The 21,842-nt window shown below is 37.5% G+C and overlaps 1 protein-coding gene and 1 long non-coding RNA gene across 10 annotated transcripts in view; one reads left to right on the top strand and one right to left on the bottom strand.

The window, feature by feature from the left end:
* LOC139706897 (uncharacterized) overlaps positions 1-13,272 on the bottom strand; it is a 52,711-nt gene extending 39,439 nt beyond the window's left edge. Inside the window, exons 1-2 of the long non-coding RNA XR_011708585.1 lie at positions 13,096-13,272; positions 11,674-11,740 (exon numbers count right to left, since the gene is read on the bottom strand). This is a non-coding gene — a long non-coding RNA (uncharacterized lncRNA). The remainder of the gene's footprint in view (positions 1-11,673; positions 11,741-13,095) is intronic.
* A 364-nt stretch (positions 13,273-13,636) lies between these two features.
* The window catches only part of Picalm (phosphatidylinositol binding clathrin assembly protein), a 100,541-nt gene continuing 92,335 nt past the window's right edge, over positions 13,637-21,842 (top strand). For 3 of the 9 annotated variants that reach the window (XM_071616572.1, XM_071616571.1, XM_027942448.2), the window contains exon 1: positions 13,640-14,092. In XM_071616572.1, coding sequence (XP_071472673.1) covers positions 13,963-14,092 — 130 coding nt within the window. In that variant the 5' untranslated portion in view covers positions 13,640-13,962. Of the gene's footprint in view, positions 14,093-21,842 lie in introns of all 9 variants that reach the window. The other 6 variants (XM_071616568.1, XM_071616567.1, XM_071616570.1 and 3 more) reach the window with 3 other exon arrangements.

Raw genomic sequence — 21,842 nt, 5'->3', positions numbered from 1 at the left:
CTTTACCAATAAATTCAATGTCATCCCAATCAAAACCCTAGCATGCTATTTGTGGAAACTGAGAGCTGATTGTAAAGTGCATATTGAGAGGTAAGAGATCCAGAATAGCCAACTCAATACCAAAGGAAAAGAACAATATTAGAAGATTGACACCAGAATTCAAGACTCACTGTGAAGCTAAGGCAAAGAGATCAATGAAACAAAATTGCCTAGAAGTAGACCCATGTGAAATAAGTGAGATAATCAGCTTTCTTTTTCTTTTCTTTTCTTTTCTTTTTTTTTTTTTTTTTTTTTACACAGGGTCTCAAACTCCTGAGCTCAAATGATCCTGCACCTGCTTCCTGACTACTAGGATTACAGGTGTTTATCAACTGTTCTTAGACATAGGAGCAAAGGCAACACAATGAAGTAAAGATTGTCTTTTCAACAAACAGAGCTGGAACAACTGTACATCTACATGCAGAAGAAGTGAATTCAGACATAGATTTTATAATCTTCACAATAATTAAATCAAAATGGAACATTAAAATGTGTCCTAATCCATTTAGGCTGCTATAACAAACTACTATAGATGTGGGTTCAAAAAAAAAAAAAATCCTCCCAGTCCATCTGCTTCTCACCTTTTGGCCATCCCACTGGCATCTCTTGGGCCTAGTCACATATACAGGATGGGGAAAGAAAGGAGAGAGATAAGGAGGGAAAAGGGCAGGAGAACAAAGAAACCCAAGATGCATAAAAGGACAGGATGCTCCCATTTCTTGGGATACCAGGATACCAGCTATGGCCCTCTTCTTCCTCCTGGGAGAAGTCTGTTTCCATTCTTTAAATAAAACTTGCTAGTTTCTATGCTTGAAAAAAGAAAAGATATTTGTAAAATATATCTGAGAAAGGACTATTACCCAAAATATATAAAGAGTTTTCAAAATTCAACAATAAAAAAACAGCCTGCTATTGTTTGTATTTTATACTAAATTTTGCTGTGAACCTAAATCTGCTATAATTTTGTTTTTTACTTTAAAAAATTAAGATGCTGAACTCTAAACTAATTACATTTTCTCCCTGACTTCTCTCCGAATTCCTCTCCTTCTAGGTTTCTTTTTCAGTGAATAGCATCATGAGACATTCAGATAGCCCAAGTCAGAAACTAATATATCTACACCATAATAAGACACTTCACCAAACAAGATATACAGATGGAAAGTAAGTGTATGAAAAGAAGTTTAGTATTATATATACCATTGGGTCACTGCAAATTAAAACAACAATGAGAAGTATATACCTATTTAAACAGCCAATATTCATAACGATGATAACAACAAAGGCTGGCAAGGATGTGGTACAACAGAAAAGTCATTCATTGCTGGTGAGAATGCAAAATGACACAGCCCTTTGGAAGATTTTGGCAATTTCTCACAAAACTAAACATATTATACTATCTACCAATTGAATTCTTTGGTATTTACCAGCTGAATTGAAAACTTATGTCCACTCTCATAAAAACACATGAATGTTTAGCAACTTTATTCATAATTGCCCAAATCTGGGAGCAACCAAGATGTCCTTCAGTAAATGGATGGACAAAAAAACTGTGATACATCTAGACAAAAGATAGTATTATTCAGTGCTAAAAACAAATAAGTTATGAAGTCATGAAAAGACACGGAGGAATCTTAAATGCATATTACTAAGTGAAAGAAGCCAGTCTGAAAAGGCTACATACTGTATGATTCCACAAATATGATATTCTGGAAAGGGCAAAAACTATGGAGATGCTAAAAATCATCAGCTGTCAGGGGTTAGGGAAAGGAAGGAATGATTAGGTAGAGCATAGAGAATTTTTAGGGCAATATATATATATATATATATATATATATATATATATATGTACACACACATATATATATATATATATATATTGTATATGATAATTGTAGGTGCACGTCATCATATGTTTGTCAAAATTCACAGAATGTACAATACCAAGATTGTGCCCTAATGTAAATATGGATTTTTGGTGAGAATGATGTACTACTGATTGTAACAAATACACCATTGTAGCACATGATGATCATAGTTGGGGAGTTTGTGCATGTGTGCAGACAGGAGCTATATGGGAATTGTTTGTATTTTACACTAATTTTTTCTGTGAACCTAAATCTGCTATAGTGTTTTTAACTTCAAAAAATTGAGATGTCTAAACTCTAAACTGAATAAATTTTCTCCCTGACATTTCCCCCAAATCCTCTCCTTTTAGGTTTCTTTTTCAGTGAATAGCATCATGAGACATTCAGGTAGCCCAGGTCAGAAACCAAGGAATCAACTTAAACTTTGCATTATGCTACCCTACCCATTATATTTCTAAGTATTATGCATATTACTTTCTATATCTAGAATTTATATCCTTCTTCTCATCTCTAATGTCACTATTAAAATGTCCTTTACCTATTAGCTAATTTTCTTTTGATCTTGCCCTTGGGCTGTTATGAACAAGTACAATTATTTTTATGAGATTTTTGTTTTCTAATCTTCTATCAGCCTTCTGTGAATTAGGCCTGATGAAGACCAGAGATGTAAACTTCAGCTGTGCAGAAATTTCTTGATATCTAATCTTATAATGTTGCTCTAATTAAACTAAAAGCCAAAGCATGACATGGGTAGCAAACTAAGGAAAGAGATGGAATAACAGTTTCTGGCTCTGTGTATCATTTAATCGATTAAATTAATTTTAAAAATGTAAGTTACCAAAAAGATCCATTAATCCTTCATGCCATTTCAATGCTTATAATCTTTCAGTGCTTCCTCACTCCTCAAGACAATGTCTGTACTCTTTAGTGTGACATGAGGTCCTATACGACCTGGCAGCCATCTTTCTTCCCAGTTCATCTGCCCTCATTCTTCATTCACTCAGTTGTTCAGTCCAAAATCCTAGGCATTATCCTTGTATAGTCTCTTTACTTGAGCCTCTATCTCCAGATTCTTCTCCCCACTATTCATTCCATCAGCAAATTCTGTATATTGTTTATTCAAAATATATCTAAATCTATGTGCTTCTTTTGATTTCCATGTCATCTCTTCTAATTCAAGTCACTATCACTGCTCTTCTAGTCTATAGAAATTCCTTCTTACCTAGTTTCCTTTCTTCTACACTTGCTTTTACATTCCATTCTATACCCAGCAATAATACTTTTTAAAATATCTTGAGATCATGTCATCCCTGTTTAAAAATCTAATGAATTCTCATCTCACACAGAATAAAATCCAAATTCCTGCCAAAGCTTTCTATATTACTTTCCTATTTCTGCAGTAACAAAATTCCACAAACATAGTGACTTAACAGCAGAAATTTAATCTGTTATCTGATTTTAGACTTCTAACCCTGACAAAATTACTTTAAGTTAGAAGTCTAAAATCAGTCTGATGAGGCTAAAAACAAGGCATTGACAGAACTGGTTCTTTCTGGACATTTAAGAAGAGAATCCATTCCTTGTTTCTTTCAGCTTCTAAAGGTGACTTTTCTTGGCTTATGACCACATCACTCCTATCTCTGTTTTTGTTATCACATATCCTTCTCCTCCTTCTGACTGTCTTCTTCTTATAAGGACCATATTACATCAGCTTCAATCAGATAATCCAGGACAAGCTCCTATTCTTAACTTAATCACACCTGCAACATTCTATTTACCATGTAAGATAAATTTGCAAATTCTGGGGATTAGACCATGAACATATTTTTTATTGGTGCATTCTAGTTGTACATAATGATGGGATTTGTTGTTACATATTTGTACAATATAATAATATAATTTGGCCAATATCACTTCCCAATACTTCCCCCTCCCTCTTCTCCTGCTACTCCCCAGTTCCTTTCCTTTAATGATCTTTGACTTTCATGAAATCCCTGAGCCGCTCCCTACACCTTTCTTTTCCTCTTTCCTCTCTAGCTTCCACATATAAGAGAAAACATATGATCTTTGACCTTCTGATTTTGGCTTATTTAACTTAACATAATGGTCTCAAGTTCCATCCATTTTCCTACAAATGACATAATTTCATTCTTCTTTATTATTAAATAAATCTCCATTGTATATATATCACATTTTCTTTATCCAATTCATCCAATGGATGAACACAAAGCTGGTTTCATAGTATGTCTATTGTGAATTGTGCTGCTATAAAAATGGGTATGCATATATCACTGTAGTGTGATGACTTTAACTCTTTAGGATAAATACCAAGGAGTAGCATGGCTGAGTCACACGGTGGTTCCATACCTACTCTTTTGAGGAATCTCCATACTGATTTCTACAGTAATTGTACTAATTTACAATCCTACCAACAGTATAAAGGTGTTCCTTTTTATCCGTATTCTTTCAGCATTTATTATTATTTATATTCTTAGTGACTGGCATTCTGACTGGCATGAGATGAAATCTCAGTGTAATTTTGATTTGAATTTCCTTAATTGCTAAAGACGTTGAATATTTTTTCATATTTTTGTTTCCATTTGTGTTTCTTTGAGAAATGTGTGTTTAGTTCATGTTTTCACTTATTAATTGGGTTATTTGGATTTTTTTAGTGTTAACTTTTTAAATATTTTTTTAGCTGTTACTTATATATGGTGCTGAGAAATGAACTCAGTGCCTCACACATGTGAGGCAAGTGCTCTACTACTGAGCTACAACCCCAGCCCCCAAGTTTTTTGAATTCTTTAGGAATTCTGGATTTACCCTCTATTAGAAGAGTAGCTACCAAAATTTTTCTCCTAAAATCCTGTAAGTTCTCTCTTTGTATTCCTAATTGTTTCCTGTGCTGTGTGGAATGTTTTGATTTGATGCCATCCCATTTATTAACTATTGGCATTATTTCCTGAGCTTTTGGGGTCCTATTGAGAAAGTCATGATTGGTGCCTAAAAACTGAGTGCTGACCCTACATTTTCTTCTAGAAGTTACATAGTTTCTGGTCTTTGAATAATGAGAAATTATTCTAGGACCGGAGATATAGCTCAATTGGTAGAGTGCTTGCCTCACATGTGCAAGGCCCTGGGTTCAGTCCTCAGCCACATACACACACAAAAAAAAAAAAAAAAAGAAAGAAAAAAAAATTATTCTAGGTCTTCAATCCTTTTTTGTTGATAGTGGTGGTAGTGGGGATTGAACCCAGGGGCATTTAACAACTGAGCCACATCCTCAATTCTTTTTGTTTTGAGACAGGTCTTGCTAAGTTGCTTAGGGTTTGTTTATGTTGCTGAGACTGGCTTAAAACTTGTGATCCTCTTGTTTCAGCCTCCCAAGCTGCTGGGATTGCAAGTTGTGCCACCATGCCCAGCCTTTGATCCATTTTGAGTTGATTTTTGTGTAGGGTGAGAGATAAAGTCTAGTTTCTTTTCTTTTTTTTTGGTGCTGGGGATTGAACCCAGAGACACTTAATCTGAGCCATATCCCTATCCCTTTTTTGTGTTTTATTTAGAGATAGGGTCTTGCTGAGTTGCTTAGGGCCTTACTAACTTGTTGAGGCCAGCTTAGAACTCAAAATCCTCCTGTCTCAGCCTCCCTAGTCCTTGGGATTACAGGTGTATACCACTGTGCCCTGCTGTTTCATTCTCGTACATGTAGATAGCCTTTTTAACAGATGGTTATCTTTTCTACAATATGTTTTTGGCACCTTTGTCAAGAATCAGATGACTGAACATGTGTGGGTTTGTCTCTGTGGCCATGGGTATATTTGAGGCAGAGAAGAGATATGATTTAGCCTTCCATATTTCATACAAAAATCATGAAAAAACCTTAAAAATCTGGATTCATTAAAGTTCTGATTTGGGGAAGCTTTACTGTAACTGAGTTTTAAATGTCTCAAAAGGAACAAGTTAGGAAGAGATACTTATAAGATTTAGGAAGGGGATGGTGTTAATAACAGAGTAGCTGGTGGATGTTAGTAGTCCTGGAAGGTATTGGTTCAAATTTGTAACCTAAAACATATATATCTGTGTAAATACAACTAAATTACTCTATCTGTGGTTTATTTTGTAGTCTATGGGTCTAAACAAGTTGGTGTTAAAATAGAGCTTCAGTAGTTTATGTTGCACATGATAGAATAATAGTTGATCCATTTCGCAAATTATTAGTTTTTGCTTCAATTCTCATTTCCCCTCCTTTCTGTCAATCTTCAGGCCAACTTGGAAGAAATACTATTATTCTTCTGAGACAAGATCAATCTATATCTGGATTACTATTTAATGTCACAATTGTATAGTGAGTTTTTCATGGTAGTCATTTTGACCTCTAAAGTATCTTGATCTTTTTGTTGGATATCATTTGTAAATCATCCAGTTTAACAATGGTAGGCAGGAATATTTAAAACTGAAGATTATATATCTGGTAACAGCAATGCAACAGACACTAAGACAAAAATTATTGAAGTTTGCAAGGCATTTTAAAGCTGTATTCCTATATTTTCAAACCAGAGAATAAAAACATGTGCCATAATCTATTTGGGCTTTCCTTAAGTGTCTTTTTAAATTAATTTGGGTAGGGTCTGTTCAACCTTACCAGGGTTTGTTGAATTAGTTCCCATATCTGCTAATTGTCAAAATTTGGGTCTTGGGAATACCAGGAGTCAAGGACTAAGGTGTCCATTAGCAATCAAGAACATTACTTCAAAGGAAGGGGATAAAACAGCCAAGAGAATAGGATACAAAGAACATGATAATGAATGGGGCCTTGTTCAATGATCTTGGATGGAAATGGCCTTATTTCATGCAGTTATCAGTTTGTTCCAATGGGCTAGCTGGCTATTTTCATACGACATCTATCTCTAAATATTATAATGGAGTTTTCAACATGCCTTACAAAACTCTTCATGGTCTGACTATCTTTGAGGTCACCTCCTAGAACTCTGCTTCACCCTTTCTCTACTAGACAGCCTTGCTCTTCTGCAAACAAGTCAATCTTATTCCTGCATAAGAGTCATTGTACTCATTGTTTTCCTTTTGTGAAATGATCTTCCCTCCAATATTTGCATTGCTGACTCCCACTATCCACTGTCACCTCCCTAGATTTTACCTTACTACTGGGTTTAAAGTCTTCTTACATACCATTATTTGCTTTTTGGTACTAGGGGGTTGAACCCAGGGGTGCTTTATCACTGAGCTATATCCCCACTCTTTTTTACTTTTTGAACCATGGTCTTGCTAAGTTGCTGAGGCTGGCTTTGAATTTGTGATTCTCTTGCTTCAGTCTCCCAAGTTGCTGGGATTACAGGGTTATATCACTGTGCCCAGCTCCCCTATCATTCTTGATTCATGCTTCATTTTTCTTCATAGCATTCTTCATCTTCTGTATTTATTTCATATTTATTTCTTCTTTGTTATATATTTTACTTGAAAATAAACACCAGGAAGTCAGGAAATTCCTAGTTTGTTCACTGATATGCTTTCAGGACACAGAACACTATTTACCATTTCGAGGGGCTCAATAACTACAGTTCTTGCTGAGTGAATGAATAAGAATCCCACACACACTATGCTTCAGCCATATACCACTATTTTCAGCCTTCAAGCAGCTTATTCTTTTGAATGTGTGGGTTTTTCTGTTTGGAATAATTTCCTGATTCCTTCATAACTCCTGATCATCCTTCAAGACTCACTTAAGGTCTATCCCCCTAGGGAAATTTCATTGATCCATCTGTACAGAGATATGTTAATTTTACAATTACTATATATTCCGTGCAATCTCTATCAGAGTAATAAATACTTTTTGTTAGCTGAGTGCAGTAGTACATGCCTATAATCCCAGCAGCTTGTGAGGCTGAGGCAGGAGGACTGCAAATTTAAGGCCTGCTTCAGCAACTTAGTGAGACCCTATCTCAAAATAAAAAATAAGTAAATGAAAAGAGCTGGGGGTGTGGTTCAGTGATTAAGTGCCCCTGGCTTCAATCCCTGGTATCTTGTGAGGCTGAGGCAGGAGGACTGCAAATTCAAGGCCTGCTTCAGCAACTTAGTGAGACCCTATCTCAAAATAAAAAATAAGTAAATGAAAAGAGCTGGGGATGTGGTTCAGTGATTAAGTGCCCCTGGCTTCAATCCCTGGTATCATAAATAAATAAATAAATACGATTTTTTAGTTAATATTTTGACTAATTTACCCTGGTGTCCTAAGAATGTATTGGAGTGCTTTATTTATAATAAAATTGACTAATTTTAGTGTGCCAAGCATTATACTAGTTTTTTGTTTTTTTTTGGAGGGGGGCAGTACCAGGGATTATGCTCAGGGGCACTTAACCACTAAGCCACATCCCCAGCCCTATTTGGTTATTTTATTTGGAGACAGGATCTCATTGAATTGCTTAGCACCTCACTTTTGCTGAGGCTGGCTTTGAACTCGTGATCTTCTTGGCTTAGTTTTCTGAGCTGCTGGGATTACAGGTGTGAGCCATCACACCCGGCTTATACTAGTTTTAGTGTACATTATTTTAATCCTGACAGGAAGTCTGCAAAATATGTACCATTAACCCTGTATTATGTATGAGGAAACTGAATAATTTTCCTAGTTATAAACCTGAGTTCAGACCTAAGTGTGTCTGACTCTAAAATCCAGTGCTTCTCCCAATGCCTAAAATCACGAATCTCCTCCATTTTATTTATATAACCTATTGGTTATAATTTAATGACCTAATTTCAACATTAGCGTCTGATCTCATTTTGGTTCAATGTTGAATGTTGTGGTTCATTTTTACTTGATTCAGTCTGTTAGGTTATAGACAAAAATGAATACTAGATATCTTATTGTTTCTTTTCTTTCTTTTTTTTTTTGTCACTATGACCAAAATATATGACAGCAACCACTTAGAGGAGAAAACGTTTATTTGGGGTTCATGGTTCCAAATGTCTCAGTCCATTGGTGATAGCTAATTACATTGCTCTGGGGAGCACAACATGAGGAAGGGCCCATTGGAATAAAGCTGCTCAGCTCCTGGCAGGGTCAGAAAGCAGTGTGTGTGTGTGTGTGGGGGGGGGTCCCCCTGAGGGAAGGTGCATCCTTCTAGTGTAAGGCCCTAGTGACATACCTCCTTCAGCCACTTTCCACCTTCCTATAGTTCCTACTCAGTAATTCAAACTAGGATTGACTGATTATGTTATAGCTCTCATAATCCAATCATCTTACCTTTGAATATTCCTGCAGAAACACAAGAGCTTTGGGGGAACACCTTATATCAAAACCATAATTAATTCTTTGAAGTTTTTATTCAGGTGGTAGTTAGGAAGAGAAAGAAAATATAGACCAAGTATGGGAGGTTTTCAAGGCCAATGATTTTTGTCATTTCTGTTCACATTCTCTTGGACAGAAATCAGTTACATGACCTCAACTAATCACAGTGGGAGCTGGGAAACATAGTTCAACTGTGTTCTGGAGGAAAAGGAAATATTTTGGTGATCCACAAGCTGTTTTAGGGTCAAAGATATACTTTATGTAACATGGTTATCACAGGGTACATAATGAACAAAGTTATATGCTATTGCTATTATCATAAATATGTATGCTGAGTGCTAGAATAAGTTTCCTACATTGAAATGTAGTAATTGCTTGAGTTCTAGCAAGATAATTCAGCTACAAAGAAAAGTCCTTATTTTTTGTAAGGTATATAAGGTAATCTTTTACTGATTTGGCTACACCAGGAAGTGTGAACATAGTAAGCTCAGGGAGGAAGGAGTTGCCAGGTGTTCCTATCAACTTCATGAACAGAATGCTAAAAAAGTATAACTGCATTTCTAACAGTAACAATAAGGAACTAGTAGACTGTTTCTGGATTTGGAAATGGGTTTAAGTATAAAAGTGTAAAAATTCTGGTTCATTTTCTCTTCTATATTCTTTTTCTCCCTCACTTTTCTACTTTTGCAGGGGTGAGGGATACTGGGGATTGAACTCAGGAGCACTCAACCACATTCCCAGCCCTTTTTTGTATATTATTTAGAGACAGGATCTCACTGAGTTGCTTAGTGCCTTGCTTTTTGCTGAGGCTGGCTTTAAACTTTCGATCTTCCTGTCTCAGCCTCCTAAACTGCTGGGATTATAGGCATGTGCCACTGCACCAAAAGCTGACATTTTCCTACTTTTAAGTCATAGATATCACCAAGTTTCCTCAGGTACAGTATACCATTTCAATCCCTGATACCAAAAAAAAAAAAAAAAAAAATTGGCCCAAGGTTTGAAGCGACTACCACCTGTAATCCTAGCAGTTCAGAGGCTGAGGCAGGAGTGTCACAAGTTCAAGGCCAGCCTCAGCAATTTAGCCAGATCCTGTCTCAAAATAAAGAATGAAAAGGGCTAGGGATGTTGCTCAGTGGTAGCACCCTGGTTTTAATCTCTGGTACCAAAAAAAAAAAAAAAAAAAAAGAGCAAAACAAAACAAAATAAACATTCAAAAAAAAAAAAAAAACCAAAACCAAAAAACACAACAAAAAAGAATGGACAAAGGGTCTGGAAAAAGTAGTAGAAAGAGAATAAGTTCTTAAATCTTGCTTCTGCTATTTAGAATCTGTGGACTTTGAGGAAGTTACATTACTTATAAGCATTGTTTGTTTTCCTGAATTAGATGTGCATAACACTTTTCTGCAGTTATTGTGATAGGAATTAAATGAAAAAAAAATTATGTAGTACATAGGAGGCATAAAAAAAAGCAGTTGCTTCTTCCCTGTACATCTATGCCTCTCTACAACAAAACTTTTAGTTGGAAGAGTGTAGGAAATAACATACTATTCAAGTTGTTTCCTTCTATTTTGGACTGTTCATTTGTAAAGCAAATAGGTCTTTGAATTGGTAATCAAAGTAAGGAACTTATTATTTCCGGAAGGACTGATGGGTTCACTGTTAGAACAGTATTCAGCAACTACAATGGTGTCTCTCATACAGTAGGTATTTGATATATATTTTGGGAAGAGTGAATTATTAGCAAAGTACTAAGTAAAGATGATGCGCCAGACAGATTAATTATGGGATGGTCATGATACATTTGTGAAAAAGTGGGTAAATTTTATCAAATGAAAGATTTGGAGTGATGTATGTAAATGAGTGATTTAAATGTTTTCTTTATTCATTCAACCATCATTCTACTGTGTGTCTACCATACATTAGGCACAATACTAGCATAAGGATATCTCCTCACCCCTACGTTGAGCAATAAAATCAATCACAGAAATATGTACAAAATATTACACAAGGAGACAACTGCCTACCTATTGGGGTATGAAAGACAGTATGGTAAGTAGTATTGGGATAGGAGAGAAGAAATAGGATAGGTAGAAAGGAAACAAGCAAGGAAGGAAACAGGACTCTAGTTTTATATTACTTTTAATTTATGCTGAAATTCCTTTCTATGGTGTAAGTCGAGAACTTGCCAGGGCTGAGTTGAGGTTCACTTTTCCCTTCTGGGGACCTCCCTGGATCTTACCTGGTGGCATGGTTTGAGTGCATGTAGGGGAACAAGAAGAGTTAAAGTTCAGTAAGTAGTTAGGTAAGGATTAGATCATGAAGAGATGTGTATCCCAGGCTGAATTCTTAATTTTATCCTCTAGGGTAGTGATAGTGTAGCTTGTCTTAGTCCATGTAACATGGATAACATGCTGTAACAGAATACCACAAGCTGGGGCATTTAAAATACACATAAATGTACTGGCTCACATTTTTGGAAGCTGGGAAGTCCAAGATTGAGGATCTGGTATCTAGCGAGAGTCTTCTTGCTGTGTTTCTAGAGCAGAAGTCAAAGGAGGGTGAGAGAGAGAGCAAGAAATGGAACTTGATTATTTGCACAAAGATCATTTGAAAAACTTTCCTGGATTATCTTTTACAGGAGTGCATAAAAATGTGTTTCCTGCTGGGTGCTCAGGAATAACTTTTACATTGTCTCCAAGGATAAAATATTTCCAATTGATAGCTAGATCACCTCTATTGGGGTTTATCAAGCAGAGATTCAGGCCAATCAGTAACTTAAACAATGAAACCCACAGAAGAGTAGCAATGATGGTTGACATTTCTTGAGAATTGGGTAATTCCACTCCTTGATACACATGGGGTAGAAAACTGGACACCAAAATCACTGATGGACTGCAGATGTACTGAAGGAAGTCATTACAGTTTTATGAAATTTGAAGCTGGTTTGATAAGGATGAAGCCTGTTGGTTTAGAACTGTAAGTTTTTTGTAAAAGCATGGGGCTGCATAATTTCACCAGCCATAGTGGGGGTGGGCAGCGAGACAAACAGAAAGAAAGCAGGGTGTGTATGTGGGGTTTGTGAGAGAAAGGCAATGGGAGGATACCACACAATTCTTCATATGATACATAAAATACAAATATCTATTAGTTTTGCCTCATTTGAGAGTCACCAGATTGGAGCACAGTATTTTGGATTTGGTTGGCAGATGGTGTACACAGATTTTCTGAGTATGTTAGCATTTCATTTGAAAGTAGCAAGATTACATATGACTATGATGGTAACTTAACATTCATAGATTTTAAAATTTATCCCTAACTATGAGTTAAATGTAGGCCAGTAATAGCATTTTAAAAGGCTTTGTTAATAGATCTTCTGGGTCTTACAAAAGAGATTTTTGAGATATAACAACTCAGCTCTAAAATGTCTGCAAGGCAAGGCAGTGTCAATATCTTTCCATGGAAATCTGGATCACCCAAAGAGAAAATAGGTCCAAGGGAAGAAAAATAAACCTGGAGAGATGGCAGGTACTTATTTCTGACCCTTTGAATGGAACTTTTCCATTTACTACCCCTCTCACTTCCTTCTATGGTCTGGACCTTTAATCACCACAGCAGTCAGCCTTGTAGGGTCAAGCTAATCGCTGTTGACATCATCCTACTACTTCCCTTTTCGAATTCCAGCGAAGCTATGTGTTTCCTGTCCTATTTGACACCCTAGAGGATGAATACTGGCCGGTTAGTATCTAAATTTAGACTCGAAGCTACACGTCCAGTTTTCAGAGTAAAGATAAACAAAACCAAGTGACATTTCAAAGTCTCTCAAGGAACAAGGGAGGAAAAAAAAAAAAAACCTTTCTGGGGTAAACAAACAGGAAGCTTCAACAGTTCCACCTTGAAGAGAGGCCTGCTGGCAGGTTCTGAAGATTGGCTGGAACCTTTTTCTTTAAGCCAGGAGGACGGCTTTGGGGGCGTCACCAAACACAGTCTTGACTCGGCTAGGAAAGCCCCAGGAGTCAGAGCCCTGACACCCTCTTCCTTAGAAGAAGCTGTGCAAGCAGCTGCACCTCCTCTTTGTCAAGCCGTGGGTTTCAACCTCAGGCCCTAGGCCATCCCACCCCGCAGCGCGCCGACCTCACGGCCCCTCCCCCGCCCCGCCCCCCCCCCTGTGACCACCCCCCCCCCCCGGGCCCAGCCTTAGGCGACCTGTTGGCAGAGAGGGCCACGTGACGCGGCGGGCCGCGCACTCCCCCCGGGCCGGCCTCCTGTTGCGCCCGCCGGGCGGGTTCCATCACGTAACGCGCGGGCGCCGCCCCGCTCTTCCCTCGCCGAGCGAGGGAGGGCTGGCGTGGAGGAGAAAAGGGAAGGAAAAAGGGGCGGGAGAAGGGAGGAGGGGCGGTGCCCTAGTCACGTGACCCGGGGCAGCCCGGAAAGCTCCGAGGAGGAGCCTGGCGCCGCCATTTTCCTGCAGCTGCCTGTCCCTCTTACCCAGCCCGGCTCCAGCTGACCAGGGAAGGGGTGGGCAGATCTGAGGCGGGGGCAAGGAACTGCTCGACATCGTGTCGGACCCCGCGGGGAACACGAGCCGGCTCTCTGCAGGCTGAGTGGCAGCGCGCGGCCCTGAGCCCCGCCCCAGGCCGGCAGGCGGGCTAGGAGCCGGTGGGGGTAGGGGGTGCGGTGGGGGGTGGGGGCCCTCCAGCACTTGGGGGTCCCGGTCCCCGCCGGCTGGCGAGCAGAAGGGGTGGCGGAGGAGCCGCAGAGATGTCTGGCCAGAGCCTGACGGACCGAATCACAGCCGCCCAGCACAGTGTCACCGGCTCCGCGGTGTCCAAGACAGTATGCAAGGCCACGACCCACGAGATCATGGGCCCCAAGAAAAAGCACCTGGACTGTGAGTGAAGCCCACCGCGGACCCCTTTCACGCCCGCGCAGTCCTCGTCCTTTTCTCCATCTCTTTTCTTTTCTCCTCCAGTTGCCTCTTCCTCCCTACGTCTTATCTGGCGCTGCGGGTCCTCTGCTCGTCGAGCTGTGTTCTTTTTGCTTCCATCACACCTGCCTTCACGGCCTCCGTTCCCTCCGTCCCCTGTCCAAAAATCTCTTGGCAAGCCACTCCCCTCCCAGATCCTAGGGGATCCTGGCCTCCCCGCTCGACGCACCTCCGTGCCCCAGTACACCCCAACTTGCCTCCCCGCCTTGCTTCTCCTGTCTACTGCAGCCTTTCGCCCTTCCATCTCACCCGTCCCGTGCCGCCTCATCACCCTCGCCCGAGCGTCTCCACGCTTGTTCGGGACTCACCTCCCCATTGTTTCCCTATTAGCCTTTTTCGGGTTTCCATGGACTTCGGGTTCCTTGGACCCTGTTACTCCGCAGCCTTCGAAGTGGTTCCCACTTCCTTTCTTCACCCTTCCCGGTTTTCTCTTCCACCTTTCCTCCTCCTTTTGGGTTACCTTTCTTTGCCTCTATAGCTTCAGAACTACAACTCCTTCGACTGATTTTCTTTCCAGTATCATACCAGTTACCCGACGTTCATCCCATATTACTTTCTTCTTGAGGAGTAAAAGTAAAGGGATTCACTTTGGTTTAGGGAAAGCTTTGCGGAAAGTTGGTATTTTTAGTCGCCTCTGGTGGAATTTAATCATTGTATTGTCTGTGCTTTTGACCCGGGTGAGGGTGAGCTGAGAATGTCAGTCCCCCACATTTTTAAAAAATATCGAATGGGGATATGGAAAAAGGCTTTGCTGATATTGATGTCAGTTCCTGGAACTGTTAACCCTGGCGGTTTGAATTTAGAAGCTTAAGTGTGAAACTTTAGAAGCTTAAGTATGCAGACTGTTGTTCAAAATGAATTAATAAAATTATCTACAAATAATATACATCTGGTTAAAAACAATGGTAAAAAGATGTTTGGAGCTTCATCTTGGATACTTTTTAATTCATGCTGATTATCTTTTGGGCCACGAACTTTTCTAATACAGCATAGTATTGCTTCATTCAGTCACTTAGATTCAATTAGTAGAACTAACTCCTCCCATTTTTTTTTTTTTTAAACCCAGAAGCCACCCATAAGCCACCTCCTTTACCTCAGGGTACAAAGCTCATTGGATCTCTCAATCCTTAAGTCCACCGGAGCTTTGACCTGAAACTTTTCAGGAGAGAGTAAGGAAATAGTCACAAATTCCCTTTTAAAATAACTGTTGGATACATTAGACTGAATAACTTTCATCATACATGAAAGTTACTTTGCTTTTACCATGTGAAACAAGAGTGAGCATGTTCTGAAAGGAATTCACTGTCAGGAGCCCTGTTTTGGTTTTTCATTTGGACTTTGGCTTGTAATACTTGCATTGCACTTAAACAGCTTTTTTTTTTTTTTTTTTCAACAAAATGTGAATTCTTCCAAGATACTTTGCTCATGAAGTGCTGTTAGAACAAGTAATTGCTACAGACAAAACCATTATTCATTGTGATTTGTGGAAAAGTTTTGTAAAAATCATTAGTTTGGTTCTCTGTGACACTCATGCAGAGTGCTTGTTACGTCTCAGTCTCAGCCAGTTTAGAGAATGGAGAATATACTTAAATGATGACACTTGTATAAATAGAAAATTCCTTACAGTGCATTGTGAAGCCATAGTGTTTTATATTTGGAGTAGACATTTCTACTGCTTATGTCCCTTCCAAAGACGGGAGTTTGCTCCACCAAAACTTATTTTACCTTAACACTCTTAATTCTGGTGTGTGTGTGTGTGTGTGTGTGTGTGTGTGTAAGAAGAAAGTACTTGACTATGTGAATTGTTTTCCCTCATTCAAAATAAGTTATAACAATAGATACTGCCTTTAAAAGTTTTTGTAAGGGTGTGTCTTATTTCAAATGGAGAAGTGATTCTTTTTGAAAAGTTGCTTGAAGGGAGAGACAATAGGTTGATTATGGTTGAAGAGTTGTTTGTAGTTTTATAAATGTTAATGGCCTTGTTTCTTGTAATGGCTGCTACTGCAAATGTTAACTTGGATTAGATTTTGAGGAAAATCTGACATTTTTAGTTCTTTTTTCTCTTTTGCTATGTTTTCAAACTCCCGTATTTTTAGAACTTGAGTATACTTGATAATGTTTGACTGAAAAAACTACATACATAAAGTGCATCCATTTATTTTCAGTGAGGAGTTAAAACACTGTGATATTGTTTGGCCTTTAATGCAATTTAAATGTCCTTGAAACTAGTTCTCATTGATGAAATAAATTTAAAGTCTCACCAACCAGTGGTTTACTAAATACCTTGCTCCTCCCACACTTCAACATGCTTTGAGAAAATTGAAAATTCTTAGTGTAAACATCATGAAGTTTAGGCTTTATACAGAAATATATCATCACAAATGACTTATTTCTTAGAAGTTTAAAAACTTTTTCTTAAATGAAAGTTTAGTTCTCTTGTACTCCTGATTTTTTTTTGTTTGTTTGTTTTGGTCTGGGGATTGAACTCTGGCACTTCACTGCTAAGTGACAATCCCCAGCCCTTTTTATTTTATGACAGGGTCAAACTAAGTTGCTGAGGCTGGACTTGAATTTATGATCCTCCTGCCTCGGCTTCCCAAGAGTCTTTGGGATTACAGATTTTCAGCACCACATCTTTGTTCTTTTTAATGTCTCTAACAGTTGATGCCTACTTATTTGAACCAAAAGGAAACAATTTAAAATGGCAGCATTTGACAAAAACATAATATGCTTAGGACTGTTGTTTCCCTATAAGCCATAGAATGTGGCCGTGGTTTCTGTACACTTCCTTTCTAGGATCTTTCCATATTAGGAAGTGATTATTATGATCCGTGAGTTATAGTTTAATTCATACTACATTGTATACTTCTTGAAGAAAGGATCTTTTTTCTTTGCTTATAGGCACTAATGGATAAAAGTTAACTAATATCCCTAATGTGAAGAGTTGTTAAACTTGAAACATATGTAAAAATAAATGATTTCTATGTAATATCAGGCCTCTTATGGCTATCCACAATCAAGGTAGAGGAATGGCAGCCCTTATATTTGAAGGACTTCAGTTTCCCAGGCACAAGTATCTCCCCATCATATGCCAAAATTTGTGGATGCTTAAGTCCCTTATGTAAAATGACATAATATTTGCATATAATCTGCACACATCCCTTTATACTTTAAAGGATCTCTAGATTACTTATATACTACACTTTAAATCATCTGTAATTACTTATATGTATACAATGTAAATGCTTTGTAAATAGTCATTATATTTTATATTTAAGGAATAATGACAAAAGAAAAGTCTGTACAAGTTAAGTACTTGTGCAGTTCCCCTTCCCCGCAAATGTTTTGATCTGAGGTTAGTTGATTTCGAGGATTAGAACCCATAGAAAGAGGGTCAACCAAAGTTTGTATTCTAAAAGACTGACATTCACCCATTTTTGTTCTTGTCCTATTTGTAATTAGTAAATGAATTCTAAAACATTTCTTTAAAGTGATTGTGCCTCACTAATGGGCTTACTTTAAGATATGCTTAATACTGGACTTTGAACATCTATGCATTTTATGCTTACTGTATATTTTATATATCTGAATCTCCCCCCTCCCCCCTTACTGGCGATGGAACTCAGGGTTTTGTGCATGCTAGACAAACACTACCACTGAGCTACATCCCCAGTCCTTTTTATTTTGAGACTGGGTCTCACTGAATTGCTGGAGATTGGCCAAATTTGCAATCCTGCCTCAGCTTCTGGACTAGTGGGATTAATAGGCATGTGCCACAGCACCAGGTTTGGATAATTTTTTTTAAGTGTGTTTGTGTTTGGATTTAAAATTATAGTGGTGGGTGAGAAGTGAAACACTTTATAATGACCTGGCTATTTTTTTCATATTATTTGTAAAGCATTTGTATGAGACACATCCTTTGATATCTTTAAAATACACTTGTTTAAATTATTTATTTAATTTTTTAAAAATTGTAGATGGAAACAGTATCTTTATTTTATTTATTTTTATGTTGTGCTGAGGATGGGACCCAGTGCCTCACACATGTGAGATGAGATCTCTATCACTAAGCCACAATCCCACACCCCAGATTTATTTATTTAAAAAAAATTTTGTAGTTGTAGGTGGATAGTTTGTCTTTATTTTATTTGTTTATTTTTATGTGGTGCTAAGGATCGAACCCATTGTGTCTCACATATGGTAGGCAAGTGCTCTGCCCCCCTCCCCAGCTACAGGCCCAGCCCCTAAATTTATTTTATCAGAATTTCTTTAATTTAAATAAAATTGTATGGTAGAATATTTAATACAAAAGTTGATTCTAATGTGTAGAAAGTTACCTCTGTTTATTTTCTTCAGTTCCAAAATCAAAGAAGTAAGAAAAATAAATTTAAAGGTTTTTTGGCACAAGGTTAGAACCCTAACAAGAAGAGGTATTTGCAGAGTAAAGGCTTAATATTTGCTCTTCCTGTTCTTTTGGTGGCTAAAGTGGCATTTCCGTTACTTTGTGTTCTGTCTCAGTATGTTCCCAGTTGAACTGCTTTATGCATTTCTCTAGAGAATCAAAATTTTGGATTTGACCTTTTAGAATTTTTTGTGTTCATTGTGTATATTGTTCTTTAAATGGAGAATTATTTTGGGCAGTTATATTTGGCTAGTGATATTCATTTAAAAGGAATCTTGATTAACGTAAACCTTTGTATTAACAATTATGTTTAGTTGTGATTTGCCAGATTTTCAAAGCATTAAGGGTTTCTCAAGTTGTTTTAATAGAAATATAGCAATGGCCATGTTCTTTGTGCTTATACCTAGTTTGATTTTATTTTTAACAAATATTTATTTGTGTTTAATGTGTGCCAGATGCCTTACAGAACACTTTGTATTTGATAACTAGTTCATTTTCATTTAACAGCTTTGTGAGAGAGCCTCTGTTTTCCCCACAAGGTCATATAGCTAGAAGAGGTGAACTGGGATTTGAACCCAAGTAGTGTAGCACTTGGAGTCTGTACTGTCATCTCAGTGTGACTTTTTACATAATTATTTTTCTATCCCAGAAAATGAATATTGTTTTAGAGCAGTTTAGGTTCACAGCAAAATTGAGCTGCTTGTTTCTCATATTTACTCTATTCCCACACGAATATCCTCTCCATAATCAATATCCCTCACTAAAGTGGTACAGCTGGTCATAATTGATGTACCTATGTTGACATTATACCCAAACTCCATAATGTACATTAGTATTCATTCTTGGTGTTATGATGCATTCCTTGGTTTTGGAAAAGCCTATGGCATGTATCCACCATTTTAGGGTCTTACAAAGTAGTTTAACCACCTCAGACTCCTTGAAACCATTGCTTTTTTTTTTTTTTTTTTTTAAACTATCTTCATGGTTTTGCCTTTTCCAGAATGCCACGTAATTGGAAACATATATAGTCTTTTCAGATTGACTTGTTTTACTTGGTAATATGCATTTAAGATTCCTTCATGTCTTTTCATGGCTTAAAATTTATTTTTGGGAATGAATAATATTCCATCATCTGGATGTATCACAGTTTATTTGTCCATTCACTTGTTGAAGGGTAGCTTGGTTATTTCCAAATTTTCACAATTATAAATTAAGCTGCTGTCAACATTTGTGTGTATGTTATATTAAGAATGTGTTCAATTTGGTGCTGGGGTTGTACCTTAGTGGTAGAATGCTTGCCTAGCATGTGTGAGGCACTGGGTTTGATCCTCAGCACCACATAAAAACAAATAAATAAAATAAACGTTGAATTCTTAGGGAAAAAAAAAGAGTATGTTTAATTTTGTAAGAAATTGCCAAAACTGTCTTCCAAAGTCACTTCCAGAGTCATTTCTCATTTCCATCAGTAATGATTGAGAGTTTTTGTAGTTTACATCCTTACCAGTATTTAACTTTCTCACTGTTCTAGAATTTGAGCATTCTCACAGGTGTGTAGCTCATTGTTGTTTTAATTGGCCTCATTTCCTTGATGATGGAATGAAAAGATCTGGAGCATCTTTTTATGTGTATACATTTTTAACAGATTTCTTTTTTACTTTGAAACAGTCTTTCTCAGTTGTTGAGGGTTTCTGTTTTTTGTTGTTGTTGTTTTGTTTCTTAATTTTTATGCTGGGGATTTAACTCGGGTACTTTATAACTGCGCCACATTCCCAGCCCTTTTTTCTATTTTATTTAGAAACTGGGTTGCTGAGTTGCTTAGAACCTCCCTAAATTGCTGAGGTTGCCTTGAACTGGTGATCCTTCTGCCTTACCCTCTGCAGTTGCTGGGATTACAGGCATGCACCATTGTGCCTGTGTATCTTTTTTGGTGAAGTTTCTTTCTATTAAGTTCTTTGGCCCTTTCTGAAAGGTAAATTATTTTCTTATTGAATTTTAAGAGTTCTTGTAAACTTTAGGTTATAGTCCCTTGTCACATGTATCTTTTGCAAATATTTTCCTCCCAGTCTGTGGCTTTCCTTTTTATTCTTATGAATATCATTTGCAGAGCAGAAACTTTTCATTTCAGTGAAATCCAGCTTTTCTTTTCTTTTTTGGTGGTACTGAGAATTGAACCCAGGGCATATCTACCACTAAGATACATCTCCCAGCCCTTTCTATTTTTTTTTTTTTCCTGAGACAGTCTCACTAAGTTGCTCAGGCTGGCCTTAAATTTGCACTCCTCCTTTCTCAGCCTCCTAAGTAGCTGGAGTTTCAGGCATGCACCACCATACCTGGCTATTCTTTCTTTAATGGATCATGCTATCAAGTGTTGTATCTTTAAAAAGTCATCACCAAACCCAGGGCCATTGAGATTTTTCTCTTATGTTGTCTTCTAGGAGCTTTACTTATTTATTTATTTATTTATTAACATTTAGTTCTCTATTTTCTTTGAGTTAATTTTTGTGAAAGGTGTGAAGTCTGTGTCTATACAATTTTTTTTTTTTGTGTGTGTGTGTGTGTGTGTGTGAATGTCCAGTTGTTCCACTTTCAAAGATAAAGGACTATCATTGCTCCATTGTGTTGCCTCTGCTCTTTTGTTGGTAGTGATTCTTCAGGTATAGTCCCCCAAACCCTTTCAGCAAGTTTGTGAGGTTAAAAAACTGTGTTCATTACTAAGATAGTATTTGCCTTTTCAATTTTCATTCCTTCACTAGTGTACAGTGAAGGTTTTCAGAGGCTATGTGTGTGATATTCTAATAGATTGAATGTATTAGCACATAAGAATCATTCCAACTGTTTTCTATTAAGCCAGATACTAAAGTGTTACAAAAATTTAAAATAATTCCACTCTTGTAAAATTTTGCTTTGGAAAACATAGTTATTTTTCATGAAATTTTGTCAAACATATAATAGATTGTATTATTTTTAAATGAAAATTTACATTTTTAAATGGCTTTAATTTCTAACAATAATATCAGTAGAACTCAGATTAAAAATTCTTTGTGGTTCTAACCTATTAAAAGTGTCAAGGTTCTGATCCTAAATAATATACCTCTAGGGAAAGGTATATGTTATAGGGGAGAAAACTGTTCTCAGAGAGGAACTTGATTTCAGATATCCTCCAAGTAATTTTGGATTTGATTTGGTAGTTAATAGCAACCCAACCACTGGAAGACTTGTGACTTTGTCCTTTGATTATTTCACACTGTTTAG

Source organism: Marmota flaviventris, chromosome 9, assembly GCF_047511675.1.
Source record: "Marmota flaviventris isolate mMarFla1 chromosome 9, mMarFla1.hap1, whole genome shotgun sequence".
NCBI classification, from domain to species: Eukaryota; Metazoa; Chordata; class Mammalia; order Rodentia; family Sciuridae; genus Marmota; species Marmota flaviventris.
The sequence above is the reverse complement of the archived record's forward strand: the minus strand, read 5'-3'. Positions and strand labels throughout refer to the sequence as shown.